General features: G+C 41.4%; 1 protein-coding gene across 1 annotated transcript; it reads right to left on the bottom strand.

Annotated features, from left to right (window-relative positions):
* Window positions 1-912: 912 nt before the first annotated feature.
* On the bottom strand, window positions 913-23,529 carry LOC124264825. The gene is made up of 5 exons (XM_046699609.1): window positions 23,356-23,529; window positions 22,286-22,372; window positions 5,562-5,647; window positions 2,506-2,704; window positions 913-2,016 (listed from the first exon to the last, which is right to left on the bottom strand). Exons 1-5 carry the CDS (start codon window positions 23,527-23,529, stop codon window positions 1,900-1,902), a joined length of 663 nt encoding a protein of 220 aa, XP_046555565.1. The 3' UTR covers window positions 913-1,899.

Raw genomic sequence — 23,529 nt, forward strand, 5'->3', positions numbered from 1 at the left:
TTATACGTGTTTCAACGAATTGTGAGCAGGGACATTGCCTGTATAAGGTCACCTTGCTTTAAGACAGTCATTGGCATTTTTTTTTAAGCAAATGAAAGAGTATCCTTATGATGTGACTCACTGCTGTTAACGAAACATTGTCATTGGAAGTCTGGAAGGTGGGGAATCTCTACCTGCCGTTGCGCCGCACGTCAATGATCACCAGAGTACCACCAGTCGTTAATGGGACCGATATCAGCAAACCAATTCTACGCAAGATCGGCCTCTAAGTTGAAGGCCTCGGATTACCACTGTAACCCAGGATAGGTACATCCCAGTATATCATTTGCGGAGTCGAACTGTCCCACTAAGGCCCGGATCCACCAACTGTATCACAATAAAATCAACCTTGACTTCCTAGCACGACGCCTCTGACAGCTCGCCCACTAAGGCCCGGATCCACCAACTGTATCACAATAAAATCAACCTTGAATTACTAGCACGACGCCTCTGACAGCTCGCCCACTAAGGCCCGGACCCACCAACTGTATCAAAATAAAATCAACCTTGAATTACTAGCACGACGCCTCTGACAGCTCGCCCACTAAGGCCTGGATCCACCAACTGTATCACAATAAAATCAACCTTGAATTACTAGCACGACGCCTCTGACAGCTCGCCCACTAAGGCCTGGATCCACCAACTGTATCACAATAAAATCAACCTTGAATTACTAGCACGACGCCTCTGACAGCTCGCCCACTAAGGCCCGGACCCACCAACTGTATCACAATAAAATCAACCTTGAATTACTAGCACGACGCCTCTGACAGCTCGCCCACTAAGGCCCGGATCCACCAACTGTATCACAATAAAATCAACCTTGAATTACTAGCACGACGCCTCTGACAGCTCGCCGAATAAGGCCCGGATCCACCAACTGTATCACAATAAAATCAACCTTGAATTACTAGCACGACGCCTCTGACAGCTCGCCCACTAAGGCCCGGACCCACCAACTGTATCACAATAAAATCAACCTTGAATTACTAGCACGACGCCTCTGACAGCTCGCCCACTAAGGCCTGGACCCACCAACTGTATCACAATAAAATCAACCTTGAATTACTAGCACGACGTCTCTGACAGCTCGCCCACTAAGGCCTGGACCCACCAACTGTATCACAATAAAATCAACCTTGAATTACTAGCACGACGCCTCTGACAGCTCGCCCACTAAGGCCTGGACCCACCAACTGTATCACAATAAAATCAACCTTGAATTACTAGCACGACGCCTCTGACAGCTCGCCCACTAAGGCCCGGATCCACCAACTGTATCACATTTAAATGGGGAAGCAAAATAAGATACTCAAATCAGTTACTTCAACAAAGTGTCACATAATAAATAAAACAAACACGACAGCGATGATTTAATAATGGTTCCACCTGCCAAAGTGACATGTACTACTTCTAACGAAATCCTGCCTGTGTGGTACAAATCTAAATCTAATGGTATCACATGCTAGACATTTATATCACAGATTATTACCAGGATAAGCAGAACATGCCTTTCCTTTCACAATGTATGCAACACAATGAGATTTTACCGGCTCCGTAGCTCACCTTTATGTGTCACAGTATGAATCACTACAAAGATTGTGGGCAACTCAACAATGTTCTAAATATACAAGAACTAATGTAAAAAGACAATGTATTAGAGTTAAGCGAATGTACACAAGGTCGTAAGTATCATGCTTGCCGTAAAAGGCGAATAACTGGATTGGGGCCTCTATCGTGTCAGCTTTGATGATCGATGCTCATGATGTCAATCACATGATTGATTTGTCCAGACTTGAATAACTACCTTTGTCGTAATGGAATAAACTGTTGAAGGAGACTAGACAGAGATATAACCGATCAGGGATATTTGAGCTGCAATCGTTTGATGAGGGTGAAGTCCACTTCAATGGCGTCGGCCTGCTGTACTGGAACCCTTATTGGACCAGTGAACAGATTGTTGTCATCAACAGATATCTGAAATGATCATGAACCAATATGTTTATTACACAGGCTGTGGCATCGTACGACGCACGCGCGCGCACAAACACACACACACACACGCACACCCTCCCTCCTCCCCTCCTTGGTCTTCACTAACCCATGCTTTGGTCGGATGGTTAGGCTCACTGACTTGGTATCCCAACGGCGTAGATTGATGTTGATGCTTTTGATCACTGGACTCTCTGGTCCAGACTCAGTTATTGAGAGACCGCCACCATATAGCTTGAATATAGCTGAGTGCGGTGATAAACAACGACCATCCAACCGGTCTAACACCGTTATCAAGCAAGTGATAAACAAACTGACGATTCAGAGATTTACATCTCACCCTACTTGTATATATGTCCCTCTATCGTCATTCTGTTCATCACTTTCTCAATAACGGTTTAGAACCTACACCGAAACGTCGCTCTCACTGTAATAGAGACGGCGTTCATCCCTATATTATTACAGCCTACGTACCAGGAACTCGGTGTCTGTGATCTTGATGGAGAGGTTTGAGATGACGTTGGGCGTGAGGACTACATTTGGATGGCTCAGTGCCGTTGACCACACGCCAGATGACCGTGTATTGAAGCCTATGTCCATTGTGTCCCATCGTACAACCAAAGACAGAGCCAGTGTGCTGTCACCATTTACATGAAGACGCACCCAGTTTCGACTGAAAAGAGAGATGTCACCCATTTAAAAATACCAGAACCCTCACACTGTCAGTTAGACTTAGTGCAAACCTCTCTTTCAAAGTCATTGAATATAACAACGCCAAATACCGGGCTCCATTCCCCACACAGGTACAATGTATTGAGCCTTTTGTCTGATGTGGAATATTGATGAATGCGACGTGTAACCATACTGACCCATTTACATTGCTCATCTAATTGTATCCTCACATACACATGTCTACAGTAGTCCACGAAACAGACTGCTCTCGGATTACATTTACCTTTTAGTGGGAAGTATACGGCCCAAGTTGCCAGCAAGGTCCTAGTTTGTTACCAGCCACTCTCCCCCGTCCATTTATTGCTGTATGAACGGAAGCATATTTCATACAAGGTCAGTTGACAAAAGAGACCATAACTATAGTTATTATGTGTAGTCGATAAGCTGTTGTCATAAGGACACATAACATGTACAACATGAACCTTCCCCTGTTTATGTCTTGTCTGACCTGTAGGCGAGAAGCTGTGGTCATAAGGAGACATAACATGTACAACATGTTATCTTCCCCTGATTACGTCTTGTCTGACCTGTAGGCGAGAAGCTGTGGTCATAAGGAGACATAACATGTACAACATGAACCTTCCCCTGTTTATGTTTTGTCTGACCTGTAGGCGAGAAGCTGTGGTCATAAGGAGACATAACATGTACAACATGAACCTTCCCCTGTTTATGTCTTGTCTGACCTGTAGGCGAGAAGCTGTGGTCATAAGGAGACATAACATGTACAACATGAACCTTCCCCTGTTTATGTCTTGTCTGACCTGTAGGCGAGAAGCTGTGGTCATAAGGAGACATAACATGTACAACATGAACCTTCCCTGTTTATGTCTTGTCTGACCTGTAGGCGAGAAGCTGTGGTCATAAGGAGACATAACATGTACAACATGAACCTTCCCCTGTTTATGTTTTGTCTGACCTGTAGGCGAGAAGCTGTGGTCATAAGGAGACATAACATGTACAACATGAACCTTCCCCTGATTATGTCTTGTTGATATGTAGTGAGAAGCTGTGGTCACGAAGAGACGTGGTATGCACGATATGAACCTTCTCCTATGTTTCGTGTGACCTATAGGCTGGAAGCTGTGGTCATAAGGAGACATAACATGTACAACATGAACCTTCTTCTGTGTATGTCTTGTCTGACTTGTAGGCGAGAAGCTGTGGTCATAAGGAGACATGACATGTACAACATGAACCTTCCCCTGATTATGTCTTGTCTGACCTGTAGGCGGGAAGCTGAGGTCATAAGGAGACATAACATGTACAACATGGACCTTCCCCTGTTTATGTTTTGTCTGACCTGTAGGCGAGAAGCTGTGGTCACAAAGAGACATGACATGTACAACATGAACCTCCCCTTGTTTATGTTTTGTCTGACCTGTAGGCGAGAAGCTGAGGTCATGAGGAGACAAAACATGCACCTTCTATGTGTGTGACCTGTAGGCGAGAAGCTCTGGTCACAAAGAGACATGACATGTACAACATGAACCTTCTCATGTTGATGTCTTGTCTGACCATTACAATTGCTCTAGTCGTGTTCACTGACATCAGATCTAAGGCCAGTTCCAATGGTACAGCATGTATTACTTCAATATTTAATTCTCTTTTGTCTTATTCATACACTCTTAAAAAAAATAGGGGAATCTTAACTTTGGATAGGAAGAACACACTTTTCAAAGTGTGAAACATCTTATGAACGCACAACCATTTCTCTTTATCACCACCCCTAAACACAACGCATGGAATGCACGTGCACAACGCAGTAACTCCATACAAGTTCATGGGTTGTCATTCTGGACTTTGACTGCGATATCAAGAAGGTCGATAAATCATTGTTGACCATAACTTAATAATTAATTAATGATCTTGCATAATAATAACATCTTGCTCCGATATAGCTGACTTATTCATTAGATTCATCTTCTACGTGGGACAAGTCAGCCATCAGATAGCCCGACTAATCAAGAGCAAAGCGGGCTTTGATGTAACTTTCTCTAGCGGTACAACAATTAAGACACTCCTCCGGGCAAATGGAAAAGGATCTAGCAATGGAAGCCCCAACCCTAGAGGATGTGTATACCAAATACCATGCAGCTGTGGCGATCAATATATTGGCGAGACTCTCAGGCCCATTAACACCCGGGTTGCTGAGCTCAAGTCGTCTGTATGCAAACAAAATGATTAGTCAGCTGTATCGGAGCACAAGGCAAATAACCCAAGTCATGTAATCCTATGGAATGATATCAGGGTGCTTTCGAGAAATAACAACGACTGGCGTCGGAGAAAACTACAGGAGGCTGTGAAGATAAGGAGACATAAACCAGCAATGAATCGTGATCAAGGTGTATACCTGCCAAGTGCGTGGGACCTCTTGCTTAACTTTTGATGAACTTTAGATAAAAGAAAATCGAGTCTACTATTCTTTTTGGAAAACCTGCTATCAAGTAACTTTTCTGTAATTAGCAGTTGTTGTGTATTGACAATTCCACTTTAAACTCTATTATCTAGCATGAATTTTCATCATTATGTAATTAACTCTTCAAAATCACTTATACAATAGTCTCCCTAGTGTACTGTGATGTCACTTGCATTGTTATGACGTCATAATGACGACGTCATAGTCCTAACTGCCAGTTCACCTGATGAAGGAACCTGGAATGGTCTCGAAACGTCGTGAGAGAAATTAAAAAGAAGTTTAATCTATAAAAATATCTTGGATATACTGAAGCAGTATCCAAAATTATCGTAACAACATGTAATACAAAATGTTGATTGTTGTAAACTTTACAAACACCTACTTGGTGACTCCATCTGCGGCTGCCTCCACGATAATCTCCGTTCCAGTGGACAGAAGAGCAGGAAGAGGCGTCCTGAATACTCGAACCTGTTGTAAAGAAGACAGTGAGCAGGTGTGTGTTACATAACAACTAGACAGGGGTGCAGGGAGAGACGTCCTGAATACTCGCACCTGTTGTAAAGAAGACAGTGAGCAGGTGTGTGTTACATAACAACTAGACAGGGGAGCAGGGAGAGACGTCCTGAATACTCGAACCTGTTGTAAAGAAGACAGTGAGCAGGTGTGTGTTATATAACAACTAGACAGAGAAGCAGGAGAGGCGCCCTGAATATACCTGTTGTAAAGAAGACACCAACTACACGGGGTGCAGTAAAGAAGACACCTGTTGTAAAGCAGGACAGTGAGCAGGTGTTGTTATAACAAACCTAGACAGAGGGAAGCAGGAAGAGGTACCCTGTAAAAGACAGTGAGCAGGTGTACCTGTTACATAAAGAAGACAGTGCAGGCAGAGACGTGTGTGTTACATAACAACAGTAGACAGTGTGGTTATATAAAAAGGAAGCAGGGAGGCGCGTCCTGAATACTCGTACCTGTTGTAAAGAAAGAAGACAGACAGCAGGTGTGAATACAGTAGCATAGCAACTACATAGTGTAGGGACTCCTGACAGAAGGAGCAGGTTACATAAAAGAGGACGTCCTGAATACTCGCACCTGTTGTAAAGAAGACAGTGCAGCAGGTGTGTGTTACATAACAAACTAGACAGAGGGTGCACTAGACAGGGAGAGGCGTCCTGAATACTCAAACCTGTTGTAAAGAAGACAGTGAGCAGGTGTGTGTGTTACATAACAACTAGACAGAGGAAGCAGGAAGGAGGCGTCCTGAATACTCGTACCTGTTGTAAAGAAGACAGTGAGCAGGTGTGTGTTATATAACAACTAGACAGGGGTGCAGGGAGAGGCGTCCTGAATACTCGTACCTGTTGTAAAGAAGACAGTGAGCTGGTGTGTGTTACATAACAACTAGACGGGGTGCAGGGAGAGACGTCCTGAATACTCGTACCTGTTGTAAAGAAGACAGTGAGCAGGTGTGTGTTACATAACAACTAGACAGGGGTGCAGGGAGAGGCGTCCTAAATACTCGCACCTGTTGTAAAGAAGACAATGAGCAGGTGTGTGTTATATAACAACAAGACAGGGGAGCAGGGAGAGGCGTCCTGAATACTCGTACCTGTTGTAAAGAAGACAGTAGCAGGTGTGTGTTACATAACAACTAGACAGGAGTGCAGGGAGAGGCGTCCTGAATACTCGTACCTGTTGTAAAGAAGACAGAAGCAGGTGTGTGTTACATAACAACTAGACAGGGGTGCAGGGAGAGACGTCCTGAATACTCGCACCTGTAGTAAAGAAGACAGTGAGCAGGTGTGTGTTACATAACAACCAGACAGGTGTGGTGCAGGGGTGCAGGAGAGACGTCCTGAATACTCGCACCTGTTGTAAAGAAGACAGTGAGCAGGTGTGTGTTACATAACATCTAGACAGGGGTGCAGGGAGAGACGTCCTGAATACTCGTACCTGTTGTAAAGAAGACAGTGAGCAGGTGTGTGTTACATAACAACTAGACAGGGGTGCAGGGAGAGACGTCCTGAATACTCGTACCTGTTGTAAAGAAGACAGTGAGCAGGTGTGTGTTACATAACAACTAGACAGGGGTGCAGGGAGAGGCGTCCTGAATACTCGTACCTGTTGTAAAGAAGACAGTGAGCAGGTGTGTGTTATATAACAACTAGACAGGGGTGCAGGGAGACGTCCTGAATACTCGTACCTGTTGTAAAGAAGACAGTGAGCAGGTGTGTGTTATATAACAACTAGACAGGGGTGCAGGGAGAGACGTCCTGAATACTCGTACCTGTTGTAAAGAAGACAGTGAGCAGGTGTGTGTTACATAACAACTAGACAGGGGTGCAGGGAGAGACGTCCTGAATACTCGTACCTGTTGTAAAGAAGACAGTGAGCAGGTGTGTGTTACATAACATCTAGACAGGGGTGCAGGGAGAGACGTCCTGAATACTCGTACCTGTTGTAAAGAAGACAGTGAGCAGGTGTGTGTTACATAACAACTAGACAGGGGTGCAGGGAGAGGCGTCCTGAATACTCGTACCTGTTGTAAAGAAGACAGTGAGCAGGTGTGTGTTATATAACAACTAGACAGGGGAGCAGGGAGAGGCGTCCTGAATACTCGCACCTGTTGTAAAGAAGACAGTGAGCAGGTGTGTGTTATATAAGAACTAGACAGGGGTGCAGGGAGAGACGTCCTGAATACTCGTACCTGTTGTAAAGAAGACAGTGAGCAAGTGTGTAGGTGTGTGTTACATAACAACTAGACAGGGGAACATGGAGAGGCGTTCTGAATACTCGCACCTGTTGTAAATAAGACAGTGAGCAGGTGTGCGTTGAGGTAAAGTAAACTTTTATGTCTCTTGTATATCAGAATCTCGTTGGTGTTTTAGAAAATGTTTCTTTCAATACCCGCACCTTTTATCTTGATGAACTAATTTACGCTTTTTCCACCTTTTTCCGTCAAAGAAAACTTTATCATTTTATAAATGAAACTACAGAAATCTTAAAATCTGGAGCAATGAAAAACAAATCCAAGAAGAATGGCACTGAGACTAACATTTTCTGTGCGGTGGTGAGTTTGTAACGTTACTTGTAGCAGGGAGCGGTCGTACATGCTATTAATGTGTCACTGAATGATTTGAGATATGTGTGTCCATTGGCTATTACGCTTTTTCTACCTATCCTACAGATCCTTTTTAGAATTTGTCATCCGTAACCCATGCTTGTCGTAATAGGCAACTAACGGGATCCGGTGATCAGGCTCGCTGACTTGGTTGACACATGCCATCGTATCTTAAATGACTAGATAGATTCTCATGGTGTTCATCACTGGATTGTCTGGTCCAGACTCGATTATGTAGAGACCGCCGCCCTATAACTGGAATATTACAGAGTGCGGCGTTAAAACAACAAAACAACCAACTGCCCCCTAGCTTTTACTACCCCGTCCCAATACTGGCAACTGTCAGGAGAGCATCGTTGCTGTATGGCTCTCAATGTTGATAAGATGTTAATTTATTTAAGAGACTTTTTTCATTCATTGTGATCAAAATGTGTTTTTAGGTTTATTTAGAACCATGACAAAGTCTCCTCCACCCGTTAGTTTGATTATCAGAGTAACATTATAATCATGAAGTGATGTATGTATTGAAGGACGTGCACATAATTGTTTCAAAATATGCATCACCGTACCGGGTCAATCCAGAGGGTCTGCATGCACCGTCCTATGTCTAAGGGTACGTTGTCATGGAAACATTTGCCTGACGTGGTCTGTAGATAGGAGAATCCGTTGGAGCAGCTGACATCCTCGTGGGTCTGGTTCCTCATCACCGATAGTGCATTCAGGATCCGGAGGTCGCTGCAGGCAACTAAACAAATCCGATTCCACATCAGTCTCATCATGAACTACTTGTTGGTAATTCCGACCTCACAATACAACACACAACGCTGAGACAGTTATTTGTGTAAAAAGTTTTGTTTTGCTCCTTTGAGTGAGTGAGTGAGTGACAACGCCACTTTCAGCAATTTTCCAGCAATATCAATATTGGGACAACATAAATGGGCTTCACACATTGTACCCATGTGTGGTGACGAATCCGTGAGGAGCAAATACTTTAACCACTTGGCTGTCCTACCTCCCTGCTCCTTTGACATAAGGTAACACCTCTTGGTGGTTTGGCAAATACGTCATCAACGTTCAATGCTTGTTTTATGTGACGACTTTTGTTCAAGTTTGTTAGATGTTGATCTATGTGTATTCCAGCTACATGGCAGCGGTCTGGAAATAATCGAGTCTGGACGAGACAACTGATAAACAACCGATAAACAACTGATAAACAACTGGGGCGTTGATGTAGGATAAGATGACATGTGTCAACCAGGGCAGCGAGTCTCACTAGCCGATCCTATCTGTCGCCGTTTACAACAATAGGTTGCTGAAGATCAATTCTAATCCGGATCTTCACGGGTACTCAGTTCTGAGTGGATGTTTAACTTGGATTAAAACATGTGTCACCATGTCAGGCTTCCGTGACAGAGATTACGTGCGAAGTACCAGTGAGTGACAATACATCCAAATATTCCAATATCAAACATCCGCATATCTAACGTGTTATCGACAATCAAAAATAATGTTCTGACGCGGTCTATTGATCGTTGTTTTCTATGCCAGAATGAAAAGAAATCTGGATTCTTGACAATATTGATTTACTGATAAAAGCATTGGGTTATTTTCACATACCAAGATCAAGTAGATGACTTTGTTCATGTTATGAATGGTTCCCTGTTTGAGTGAGCTGAAATTACCTTGTCGCATCGTCATTGTTTCAGCCATATAGCACAAGGCTAAATCTGTGCACATACAGAAGACCAGTCTCAACACAAATCACAAGAGAGTGTCTTAAAATGCATATTTCTTCAAATTGTAGAGACCAATTTCTCAAAGAGTTTACAATGAGATGCCAGCTCACATGGGAAAACAGATCTTTCAGATTTACTGCATGATAGTGTGAATTCAATGCATTTGAAAACCCAACACAGTCAAGCAGAATATGCCTGATGATAAACACTTTATCACAGGAGATGCACTTAGGAGGTCCATCTTCATCTGTTTTAATCAGATAGTAATGAGTAAACCGACTGTGGCCAATACGACATCGTCGTAAAACTACCTCATCGCGTCTTGACCTACTGATGTTGATGTCTGGATTATATGGCACTAACTCGTATATTTACATACTTGTATTTACTGGGATTGATTTTATTATAAAACACTGCCGGGTTTACAAAGAACGTATTTAGTTAAATATCTCATGAATGATATTTTATCACAACTAAGTCAACATGTTTTGTTTTATTTCACGTAAGAAAAACCTGGCCTGAAATTCTTGACATACCAAGCCAACAATAGTCAGTAGACTTTCAATCACGTTTAGTCATAAAGCGTATCCACCTCGTGATCAAGATACTCATACACTTAAAATACAGTTGTTAGTCATTCATAATGTAGAGCAATATCTGTTAACATTCTTTTGCACTTCAAAGGATAATGATCAAGTGTAGTGTACATCGTAGCACTTGATGTTGATTATTGTCAAACCCAGTAACCCTTTGAATCAATACAACCTTAACACAACGCTGTTCTGGGATAAGGCTGAAAACTTGTCATCTGGCACTGCATTACTTCAAAAGTGTCTGACTGAGAACAGAAGTAAGTAATTTCCCAAAGCTGCTCTCAGGACTGACACAGTGATAATTATTAGGATCTCTTCTATCACCCTTTGTAAAACAAGTGCACAATCAGAGCTGATGACAAATAAATATCCGCTTGATAAAACATTGTTGAAAGCCTTACACCACACGAAGGAGGAGTGTTTCACACATTTACTTACCTTACAAATTAACGTTTCATCCGACGGCCATACAAAAAGTGAGATTTGCACACGTTTAAGGGTATTGAAATAATCTAACACTGCACTCATCAGTTGCGTTTCTTTTGCAGATCATGACATTTGGGAGACTATAAACAAATATCAGAAAGTTTTTAGATAATTATAACATCTAAAATAGTCGTAAATGTTGTGAGTGAGTTAACGGCGCTTTTAGCGATATTTCAGAAATATCACCAGAAATGGGTTTCAACATTGTACCCATGTGAGGAATTGAACCCGGATCGCCTGCGTGACGAGCGGGCGCTAAACCATTAGACTACAACAATGTCCATTATCATGTTGTTCAGTTTAGTGTAATTCTTGTAGAAACGCCGTCAGTTCTACTCATCATATTCAAAACAGTGAAGATCCGGGTTCTAATTGGTCTTCAGCAAACCACGATTGTCATCAGAGGGATCGGGTGGTCAATTTTGTTGACTTGGCTGACATATGTCATGGTATCCAATTAGCGTAGATCGATACTCATACAGTTTATCACAAGTCCAATAAAACACCTTAGGACGAGATTCAAAGAAGACTGAATGACCTCCAACCAATGCTGGCAAATTGGCTGGACTCGCCCAGGCATTTCGCAGAGTATGGACCCAAGTAGCTATGGCCTTCATCAACCGGCTAATTCATTCCATATTGGGACGATGCAACGCCGTCATCGATGCCCATGGAGTCCACACACGATACTGACTTTCAGGTATCCTAATGGTAACATTTTTGTTGGTTTTGTTTGTGTGAACTCCCGAAAATGTGTTAACCATAATTGTCAGATTTGAACTCAATCCTCCGTTTTAATTGTTAATTAGAGCGAATTAAAGAGTGTGGCGTTTCTTTTGCGATTCAGTATCATTTGTGACATTAATAGGTATAGGATGAAAAAACGTAAAACATTTTTCGTTTTAAGAATACCAATGGGCGTCTGATAGTTAATTTTATCGATCTAAACAAGCTGAGAAAGCAACGGCTGAAACTCACTGATATATTGGATCCGATTTAGCAATTACTATAAGAAACATCCTGGTAAAGGGTTACTTTAGTATATAGCAAATATTTACATGTCTGAACATGACATTCCGTTCATATTCTCAAAACAAGTCACTTTTACAGCAGACTCAAAAAGCTATATTAACAGCTCTTAATTTTATAGAGGCTCAAACTAACAGTGAATGTAAGCAGTTCATAACATTTTATCATTCCCTTTCCTGTCTTCAAGCCTTAAGAATCTTTCTTATAAAACTTCCAGTTTTACTTCAAATCATAGAATTACATAATCATTTTGCTACTGGCCAATACGTCTTCTGTTGGCTACCCGATCACCGGTAGATCAATGGCCGATGCTGCAGCCAAACCATCACTCACCAAATCGTTGACACCACTTCTAATTTCGTACAGTGACTATAAGCCTATTATCAGATGATACATCAACTATTTTTTGCAAAGAAGCGAAACACTCAAGTAAGGATAAATAAGTTACATGCTATTAAACCAACCATTGGTTACACTTACTCGGGTTGCCAGTCCAGATGTAACTTGTGTGTTCACTTTAAGGACTAACCTTGTTTACTTTGCATGTTTTCAAAGGCAAGCATCGGTCACTTTGTTCACCAGTGTATCACAGTTTTACGTGATTCGCGTTTCTTTTGGAATTGAGTATAGTATCCACGAGAGTGGGGATAAGGATGGTGGAATTATTTACACTCAGTGATTATTAATCCCATTATTTGCAGGGGCGATGGGGCCGCGATTAAATTAAGTAAATATCAGTTAAAAGTTTAGTTACATCAGCATTATTTCATTTGCTAATCACGTTGAAGGCTCGGGTTCCATTCCCCACATGGACACAATAAGTGAAGTCCTTTCCCGGTTGCCCCTTTGCATTCATATAGTTGTACTATTCCTAAAAGAACCCAAAAAGCCAACGCACTCACTCATTATTTTGCAAAGCTTTTTAAAGCATCGTGAAGTACTGTGGGAAATATTTGAAGTTGCACTCATTCATGATACTTTTGATATCGTACAGGGGAAGCTGAGCTAATGTCTCTATATGAGATAAGAGAACATTTGCCAACATATCCTCTCAAAACTGACCGGGGCGGTGGGGCAGCCTAGTGGTTAAGGCGTTGGCTCGTCACGCCGAAGACCCGGGTTCGATTCCCCACATGGGCACAATGTGTTAAGTCCAGTTATTGTGTCCCCCGCCGTGATATTGCTGGAACATTGCTAAAAGCGGCGTAAAACCAAACTCAGTCAGTCAGTCAGTTTCAAAACTGACCACCTGTACTATTTGGAATGAGCTATAAGCAACAAAGAATTTAGGAATTTCATGAATCGCCAAGTCTGAAGCTTCGAACTCAAAGGTTGTTCATCAACGCATCCATCTTACACTCCAAGGTTCATGCTGTTTATTTGTTTTAGCAGAAGAGAGCGAAGATGGGTACTTTGAGTTGGTTTTGATGAAATTCAAATTGTGATCCCTGAAGAAACCTGTACCCATTGTAGACAAACTTTATGGATAACAATTTCTTTATTTTGTGAGTGAGACGTTTGATGCATATCCTTTGCTCATGCCTGCGCTTCTCAACTTCTAACAGGCCACTCAAAGAAGTAAACCTGGATTGTACTAACAAACAACAATTCAGCATGTGTATTCCTATACGTCATTTCGAAAGATTGTTGAATGCAGTGTTCAAGATTAAACAAACAAACACAGATCAAGTATTACTATAAGAATACCACCAGAATGACATACAGCATTCGTTACCTGTATAATACTGCCAGCCTGCCTCTTGTTCACTCCCGGTGATGACGGATGAATAGCACAACCGGCAACGCTGAGACGCTGGATTGTACAGTACCATGTTGCACTGCAGATTACGGAGACACATCCACAAACAGGCAGCTTTGTAAGAAAAGCTGCTTTCAGTGATGAAGGTGTCATTGAACATTTGTCCATCCAAACTTTCATAACGGCGAAATGTCAGAATGCCACATTGCAAAGCTGAGCTGTAAGTCATGGTGATGGTGAGAACAAGCTGAACAAATCCCCACACAACCATCCTCATGCTGCACGTTTCTGGCAATAGTTCCGGGAAGTTAAGGGAGAATATTCAAGGAGCATGTCACTATAACTAAAGTATCGATCGCCTAGTGTGACGATTTATGGATAAGATTGGTACGCACCACTACCGGAAACACTCTACTCTTGTATCTGGTTTTATGTTTCATATTGACATCTTGACAATATTTAAACGGGTAAGATATTGATCAATGGCTTATTGATGAACAGTTTTTCCGATGAAGCCCATCTATGCGGAACTATAAACATATGTTATAATGTTATACTACTCGGACTCATCGCAATCACGGTGGAAAGTTTCGATTATAAAATCGCTTTGTCTCTTTAAACTGGAATTCTTCCGATCGAATTAAACGTCTCCATAGACACAAAAACAAATAGCAAATAGAAGGTCAAAACGAACAAACAATGCCAAGATTTTACTTTTTGAACAATAGGAAGCATATTAGAAACGAAGAACAACACCATCGGCATGATTTGCAAATATGCTACCGACAAGGTAAGGGAACTGATGACATTTGTTGGTTGGTTTCATATGTCTCATATTATCAGCAATATTCCAGCTCTATTGCTGCGATCTATAAATAATCGAGTCTACACTATACAATCCAGTGATCAATAGCATGAGCATCGATTTGATGAAAGTAGCGCTGCTCAGTGGCGACGCGCGTGAGGACTGCTGTGATACTTTTGCATAATTTAATGTGTTTTATGGTGCTTGTATGTGTGATTTTACGTGAGTATGTATTCTACAACGAACGTTTCATTCAACACAAACCGAATATTTGTGTTACTTCACCTGATCTTGCTGTCAAATCACATTTTGTATTGTTGGACTCTCAGTGCTCACTCAAACCCAAGCCAACATGGCGGACACGAGACTGTGTACGCTAGAAACTTTCTCATGTCATACTCTGGTATTCATCAGTGACTGGCTTTAACTTGGATTTACCTTTGGAATGTGTGCGTAGAGAACCTTACCAACATACGAAACGCAAGAGAGGTAAGAAGGGAGGTGTACGTACGCGTGCTCGCGCCCGTAAATACCGGCCACCACTCCCCAGTATACTGATGTCAAATGTGCGATCTCTAAAGAATAAATTAGATGAGCTCACAGCTAATGTCCCCTACCAATACGAATATCGGGACAGCTGTCTGTGATATAGAAATCGTGTCAGACTTTAAGTATTTGGGAACTGTTATAGACAATAAGCTCAACTGGAACAAGAATACGGACATAATCTATGCTAAGTGCCAACAACGCCTGTACTTCCTGAGAAAACTTAGATCCTTCAATGTTAGCACACCCACGCTTGTTTTATTCTACAAAACATTTATCCAAAGTGTTCTTTGTTTTTCCATTGAAGCGTGGTCGGGGGCTCTCACAATAAAACAAAGAAACAAATTCTCCTAAACAATAACTCAAGCAGGCAAAATTTCAGGTACAACCTTCGAGGACATCACATGTCTAGGTCAGCGGCAAGTCAGAAATCTAGCACTAAAAATTTGTACAGATTCGAACCACTTTCTTCATCCCGAATATAAACTTCTTCCTTCAGGCCGCCGCTATCAAACTCCCCGCCTCAGGACAAAGAGAGCGACCGACTCATTTATCCCATACAGTATTGTTATTTTAAACAAACAGAAGTAGTTTTATTTATTCTTAGCATTCTACTGTGTTTTATGTTAAATATGGGCTGACAGAGAAGTAAGTGTATTGTATGTAATTTATTAACGCCAAATTTAGGTGTCTTGTTTTGCATTAGATCCCTGATGTAACTTCTTATGACAAGCTTATTATTATTATCATTGTGAGGTGTCGGATCTGGTGTCCAACATGTGTTGAGTGGTGCTTTAGTAGCAGAAGCTGTCATTGTGTTACGGGGGCTTCCAACAAGACTGGGCAACCAACAAAAGACGATGTTATATTGGCCAGTGGCAAGACCATTTGCATTCGTGAATTTCGGCTTACATTGGATGCCTGTTGGACACTGTATGGCCCAAAGCACAAAGGAGAGTCTGAAAATAGTATGCATTGTTTGTATTTAGACAGTCTATTGATATATTTAAGAGCAGCTGTGGAAATAGAGCTTTAATACGGAAATGTAAACAATATTGTTTTGGATCCAATGACCAGGGCACCCGTCCTTGGATCACCTATAACTGTTTTGTAAGTGTTGAATCGACATCTTAGAAGTGATTGAGTAAAAACTGAAGCATACAACGTAACTGTTAGCTTGATAATGGTGTAAGTAACTATATCGATACGTCGCTCTATGCAATAAGCAGGAAGTCGTTATCCATAAAGTTGCTTGCTTCATAGATTTCGTAAGTGTTTCTTAATTGATAGTATTGTTATTTGCTGATTAGCCGTTTGATTTCAAATTTCAAATTTTGTTAATTTAAGTTCCACCTGTGGTTTCATTAATTGCCAAGGATGAGATGAAGAAAGCACGCGGAAATGATATATATTTCAAGGTCGATATTAGCAGCAGAAATCGCATGTTCAGTCCTTCTGCCTAGAAGCGGGATATTGTACGTATCTTCATAACGAGGATTGAAAGAGCAGCTGTACGCTGGATATGACACATTATAATGTAGTAATATTCTGTAAGGAACATTTTAACGAGCAGAGTTTAAGAGATGACTCGTCAGCCTCCACATACAGACTGTCAATCGTCGATACATTCAAAGATCAAAAACAAAGTCTAAGAGCTTGACGATCGAAAGGATCTAAATGTTGCTACTGCAGGCTCCACAAAAATGATGAAGCCATAATCGACCTTAGATATGTCCTCTATAGACAAGAAGGCGCGTTGATTTGGGTTCTTTATAGATCGAGCAGAGATAAACACTTATCAATGTTTGATGAATGATTCTAAACGCACTAAATGATCGATGGTACTTCTGATATTACCTCAGTCATTAGTATCCAATTCCAAAGGTGAACAATTATTGATTATAAATTATCATCAAATGGTTTTGCAAACGCAGCTTGTTAGTGAAATTGGTCGATCAATTAAAGATCGGCATGGATTCAACTTTTTACTTTAAATTACCAATCATAAAACATGTATCCATTCCGTTCTCAGTGAGATACCCGTTCACGTGGGAAAACAGATGTTCTAGATATATGGCTAGATAGTGTGAATCACTTGCATTTGAAAAGTCCACACAGTCAAGGAGAAAATGTTTGAATGTGAGCACTTCGTCACAAAGGTTGACTGGTGACGTCAGACCTCGCGCGGTCAGTTGTTGACCCTCAGGAGCGGCCGCACTGTTCTGTAAGTCACCAATACGCCTCTCTCAGTGGTCGTGGCGTTTCAAAGCATCATCAATCTTAAAACACAGTTCAGCAATTACCTAATCTCCGGTTAAACACGTTGTTTGGTTCTCTTCCGACATTTGGCGTCTGCTCGCGGGAATGTACTGAGCATGACTGACACACTAGCGACACCTATCACGTGATGTCACATGACTGACACACTAGCGACACCTATCACGAGATGTCATGTGGCTGGTCACGCGATTACAGAGAGGGTTTCTGTTTGCCGCTAAGGACCAGTCACGCCCCACTCGAGAATGTTATCGGGTTATGAATGGTAAAACAATATAATGAGACTGTCCAACACCTTACCAGTCGATAAACATATTATACAGTTATGATTCTAGGGGGTCGAAAAAGGTGAGCATGTGCTGCCATAACTGTGACAAACGTTAAATACATATCTGACAAAGAGACAACAGCGGAACATATGATTTCATTTTTTGCAAATCTTCTAGAAATTGTATACTTCAATGTGTTGTGCTAATTAATATCTCGTTAACCACATTACCCACGTATGTGAAAGGTTGGATATGGCTTTACTAATGATTCCTTCAAAATAAAATGGAAGCTTTCAAACACTGGACATCGAGAATATACTAAGGCCGACTACTATTTGACCGACGCTCGTATGACAACAGAATTGCTGTAAAGAATTGCCATTGCAAACGGATAGACCTTTCTGCGTCTGATTTTTTTGGACATTGATCTCGTATAGAGCAAATAAGACAAAGGCTATATATATTAAATGGTAAAATCTCCTGAAATACATCGAAATGGTCTGTTAAGTTTGTTCTTTGTCAAAACTGCAAACAGCCGACTTGACAAGTTATATATCTCTTTGACACGACTAATGGTGTTCTTATAGAGATGAAGAACTGGTTGTCAGCAGCTCATGCTTATCGAAAGAATCGACTAACGGGAACGGCTGGTCTTGTGTATCAAGTTGGAAAACGTTAGTTCACATTAATATTACACTTATGAAATGTACACCCCAACATACTTGGGGCCTTGGATGCACGTGAGCATGTGGATATATGTTTTGAGAAATTGTTTACAGCACTTACTTTACATGTGTATTGCAGTGTGTTAGGACATGACTGACTGTTTTCACCAAAATCTTGAAACTTGACGTTTTATTCAAGTGGTGTTCTATTAATCCTCATGTGTAGAGTTAGTATTCAGGCGCGGACATATACTTCTGGACAAGAATTTAATCTGCCTTTGTTGATTTATTTTCATTCGATCAAGTTTAAATGGCAAGTTGTACTTACAGAGAGCCATTCAGGTGAAACTGACGTGTGATGTTTTCCACGTTTAAATAAAAAGAAATGGCATTATCCAGACCATTGAATTCTAGTCGAGATTGTTAGTGGCTGTATCCTTGAAGGGGGTTAAATGTAAACTTATTGTCCTCCTGAGAGGATATGTAAGTCTCAAAACTTTCAATGTCCATTTTGGTCTGCCGATTCTTTTATCGTGGAATATTTGTTGTTTTAAATGATCGTTAAATCTCACTACAATCGCCAGCGGCTGAAGGGATGGTGTAAATCCAGCTAGGGTCCATGCAGGTAGCAAATGTACTGTAAGTCCCCATGGTCCTTAGTATGGTGATCTACCTTCAGTTGCTGGTGATCTATGGCCCATTTTATATTGTAATGCCTTAGATAGTATATAATGTGAAGTAACATGCAAATTTGAAATCTCTAATTATGATATTATAGTTGTTTTACCCTCCTTCGGCGATACACTTTAGAATATAACGTTATAAAAGATTTAAGTATGACCTGTTTTAGTCAAGATATGACTGAAATATAGCCAATGTGATTGTAAACGTGTACTAACTCACTCATTGAATATTTTGGGGCGGTTGGGTAGCCTAGTGGTTAAAGCTTTCGTTCATCACGCCGAAGACCCCAGTTCTATTCCCCAAATGGGTACAATGTGTGAAACCTATCTCTGATTTTCCCCGCCGTGATATATCCTGCTGGAATATTGCTGAAAACAGCGTAAAACTTAACTCACTCACGCACTCATTACATTTATTCTCATTCAGATACTTGTTTAGGATGCATGATGGTGGTGTACACCCTCAACATCGAATATGTAGAAATAACATATGTATATAGGATGACAGATTCTTGTACTTTTGTTAGGTTGAGTCCAATCCAGGATTCGAACCCACGCTCTTAGAAACAGGCACCTTATCACCAGCGCACAACGTCAGCCTTCTAACCCACTCGGCGCGGCTTCCACTAAATGACATTGTCTATTCGTATTTTTCGATGATTAGTAACCGTACCAAGGTACACTTGTCAGAGAGATACACAAAACACGTGATGTAGACTACCAGCTGTCCGAGTTCCACTCAGCAGTTACTGAGTGGGTTAAATAGCTGACGTTGTGTGCTGTTTACTGTTAAGTGTAATCCCAATTATGTAACATTTGACCACTTTCAAAATGGCATTGTTTATTCACAAATATACAGACACCTAATGCCCTCAAGAAATCACAGTCGCCCACATAAGGCAAAAGACCATCGATGTGTGATAAAGGACAAAGCTTGGAGACAATCTGATTCCATTTTCAAGCCACTATTCCAAATACAGACAAATGTATACCAAATTTTACAAAATTCTCGTAATATTTATAAAAATGTTACTGTCTTTCTCAACTATAATGAGCGAGTAACAATGTTTAGTTTAGTTATACCTCTAACTCCTTGGAACTATTGCCAAGTATACTGGGGCATTGATGTATTTAAGACAAACGAATTATAGAACTTGAAATGACCATTTACAGTGTATTTCATTTTGATATATGACCCGTGAAGATCCGGGTTAAACTTGGTCTTTAGTAACCCATGCTTGGCGCAAGATACGACCAATTAGATAGGATGGTCAGGCTCGTTCACCTGGTTTCATTGTTCTCCAACTGCGTAGATTCAAGTTTATGCTGTTGATTGTCTGGTCTAGACTCGATTAGGAACAGGCCTATATTAAGTAGAGCAATTATTTAGCAACTCAAATTCATGAAAATTGCAATCATGGCATCCAACTACATCCCCGATATTACGCAGCTGTTTTTGCTTCTATTTGCAGATGATATCATATTATTTTCCAGCACTGTATAATGGTCGACGTGATGAAATAGAGAATTATTGTGATAATTGCAAACTAAGTGTACAACAAAGATTAAACGAAAGTTGTAGTTTTTTATAAAAGTGGCAAAATATCGGGTAAAGAATAATAATTTTTCAAAGGAGAATTTGTAGATATAACATTGTTCTATAAATATTTAGGTGTTTACTTAACCAAAACCCTGTCATGGAATATGATATGGTATGATATGGTATGGTATGGTATGATGTGATATGATATGGTGTGATGTGATGTGATGTGATGTGATGTGATGTGATGTGATGTGATGTGATATGAAATTGGGTTTTACGTCGTGCTTGAGAATATTTCGCTCATGTGACGACGTGCATGCGTGTGTATGTGTATGTGCGGCTGCTTGTACTAGCCAAGACTGAAGCTGGTTTTATAGTGCGAGCACACTGAGACACATTATACTGACTCCGAACCGACCAGTCCTTGTTGTACCCATTAATGCCGAGCGGCAGGCAGGGACTAACAAGTACCATATTTTAACGTCTTTTGATATGACGCGATCGGGGATCGGGGGCAGATTACCTCAGTTTCTAAACAACAGACAATTTCAAGAACGGGTGGGTTCCACGTTGTCTGATTATTTCCATCAGGACCAGGGCGTCCCCCAAGGCAGCATCCTGTCTGTCACACAGGGCGTCCCCCAAGGCAGCATCCTGTCTGTCACACAGGGCGTCCCCCAAGGCAGCATCCTGTCTGTCACACATTTTAGCATCAAACTTAACAGCCTCACTAACGTCTTAAACAGTTGTGTTGATGGGTCCCTTTTCGTGGAAGATTTCAATATTTCATACCGTGGTAAGAACATGCACGCAATAGAAAAGCAGCTACAACTCTACATCAACAAAATTATAAAATGGGCCAATGAAAATGGCTTTACGTTTTTAAAATCCAAAACAAATTGTATTCACTTTTGCCGTAAATACAAACTGCACAAGGATCCAGACCCATTGCTGGTCGTAAAAAGCGACCAAATTTGGCCACGTGTTTACCGTTGGTTGCGTCCCTGGTGGGCAGATATGGCGTCTGGTAGTTGAGGTTACCGGAGCTGGCAATTATCCAACACACTTTGCCTTGACGGGTGGTAGAATAGGCTCAGTTCTATCAATCAGCTGGTCACGCCATAGGCATGGAATGTTTACAAAGATTGTGGTTTTTGAGAAAAAAAACACTTTTGGTTTGTTCAAAATGATAATAATATTTCTGCCAAAATATGAATTGGCTTCCAGCCCCATGAATCAGACGTGAAGAGCAACCTCCTTGTGGTGAGAGCTGGGTAGCCCTTATTAAACTCCCAGTCGCTCAGTCACACATGAGACCATCCATCCATAATCACAAAGCATAAAAACATCATTATTCCATTTTCAAGCCATTGTTTAAAATAAAGACATGGACATTGTTTCATAATTCTGTAGTGCTTGTAAAACATTTTATGTCTTTCTCAGTTGTGATATTGTTGACTATAGTTACACCGTGTCCTTGGAACAATAAACAAAAGCATTAAGTGTAATCTATAAGACAAATCGAATTGTTGGAAAATTAACAGTTGTAAGTGTGATATCTTGAAATGTATCACTCTATGTAAATTTTCCTGACTTTAACATCTCCTGCCACTGTGACAGCGTTCACTGGTTTCGGCTCGGGGATCTTCAGAGTGAACACCAAATTGTCATCAACAGACACCTGAAATTAGTAATTCAATCAATTTTCCTTTCGCTTAAAGTAAGGCTGACATATTTTAAACTGGAATATGGGCTCATTCATGACTGTAGAACCATGTATCACTATGTTTTAACTGTCTTCACCCAAAACCCTTAATCTGCATGAGCTAGTTATGGGCCAAAACAGAAAGAAACGCATAGGTGTATACATGTATTTCAATCTGCCAACTTTAAGTGAAATAACAGATGTAATTTTTGATTAGTTGCAGCCAAAAAATAACAGCATAAAAGATCAAATAAATGTCTGTTAACATATATAGCTTGTAAACAGTTCAATAAGTGAAAGCTTCCGTTCCCATTTGGGCGTCGTCTTCAATGTCTGCTGGTGCCACCATGAGCCCCAAGCAGAACCAAATTAGAGTTTTCTGGCTCAAAGTCCAGCTTCTCGTAAACGATTACAAATGGTCTACGCCGACACTCTCCTTAATGTTTCAAGTGCAGTCGCTGTGACAGTTCGACTCCGCAAATGATATACTGGGATGTACCTATCCTGCGCTGCAGTGGTAATCTGAGGTCTACAAGTTTGAGGCCGATCTTGCAGGGAATTGGTTTGCTGGTATCGGGCCCGTAAAGGACTGATAGTTCTGTGGTGAACATTGAGGGGACAATATTCCAGCAATATCACGGTGGGGGACACCAGAAGTGGGCTTCACACATTGTACCCATGTGGGGAACCCGTGTGTACGGTGTGACGAGCAAACGCTTTAACCACTAGACTAACCCACCGCTCCCCAGTCGTATGGAGGCGGTCTGTAAATTATCGAGTCTGGACCAGATAATCCTGTAAAATCGACAGCATGATCATCGGTCAACGCAACTTGGATACGATGTCAACCAAGTCAGCGAGCCTGACCACCCGATCCCGTTAGTCGCCTCTTACGACAAGCATGGATTACTGAAGACCAATTCTAACCCGGATCTTGACGGGTCCTGGTGATAGTGTACCTGAAAGTCATTCCACTGTAACACTACTGCTAGCACGAATGTCGTCCATGCTAGGTCAGGACATCCTTCTGCTGTTTCCCATGTTGATTTGGCTGGTGGCCTGTGACTGGTAAAAGTCATGAAGTTGAGGTTTTTGCCGTCCTTAGATTCTACATAGATGTCTAAAGGGGTCAT

Source organism: Haliotis rubra, unplaced genomic scaffold, assembly GCF_003918875.1.
Source record: "Haliotis rubra isolate DU_JTF1 unplaced genomic scaffold, ASM391887v1 Scf946, whole genome shotgun sequence".
In the NCBI taxonomy this organism is placed as follows: Eukaryota; Metazoa; Mollusca; class Gastropoda; order Lepetellida; family Haliotidae; genus Haliotis; species Haliotis rubra.

What these genes read in the sequence shown, in the direction of transcription:
- LOC124264825 (XM_046699609.1), bottom strand. Translation starts at nt 23,529, where the DNA reads ATGACCCCTTTAGACATCTATGTAGAATCTAAGGACGGCAAAAACCTC. An exon ending in CAGTGGCAGGAGATGTTAAA is followed by an intron (nt 5,648 to 22,285) that starts GTCAGGAAAATT and finishes TCTTTACAACAG; the next exon opens with GTTCGAGTATTCAGGACGCC. An exon ending in GCCGCAGATGGAGTCACCAA is followed by an intron (nt 2,705 to 5,561) that starts GTAGGTGTTTGT and finishes CTCTCTTTTCAG; the next exon opens with TCGAAACTGGGTGCGTCTTC.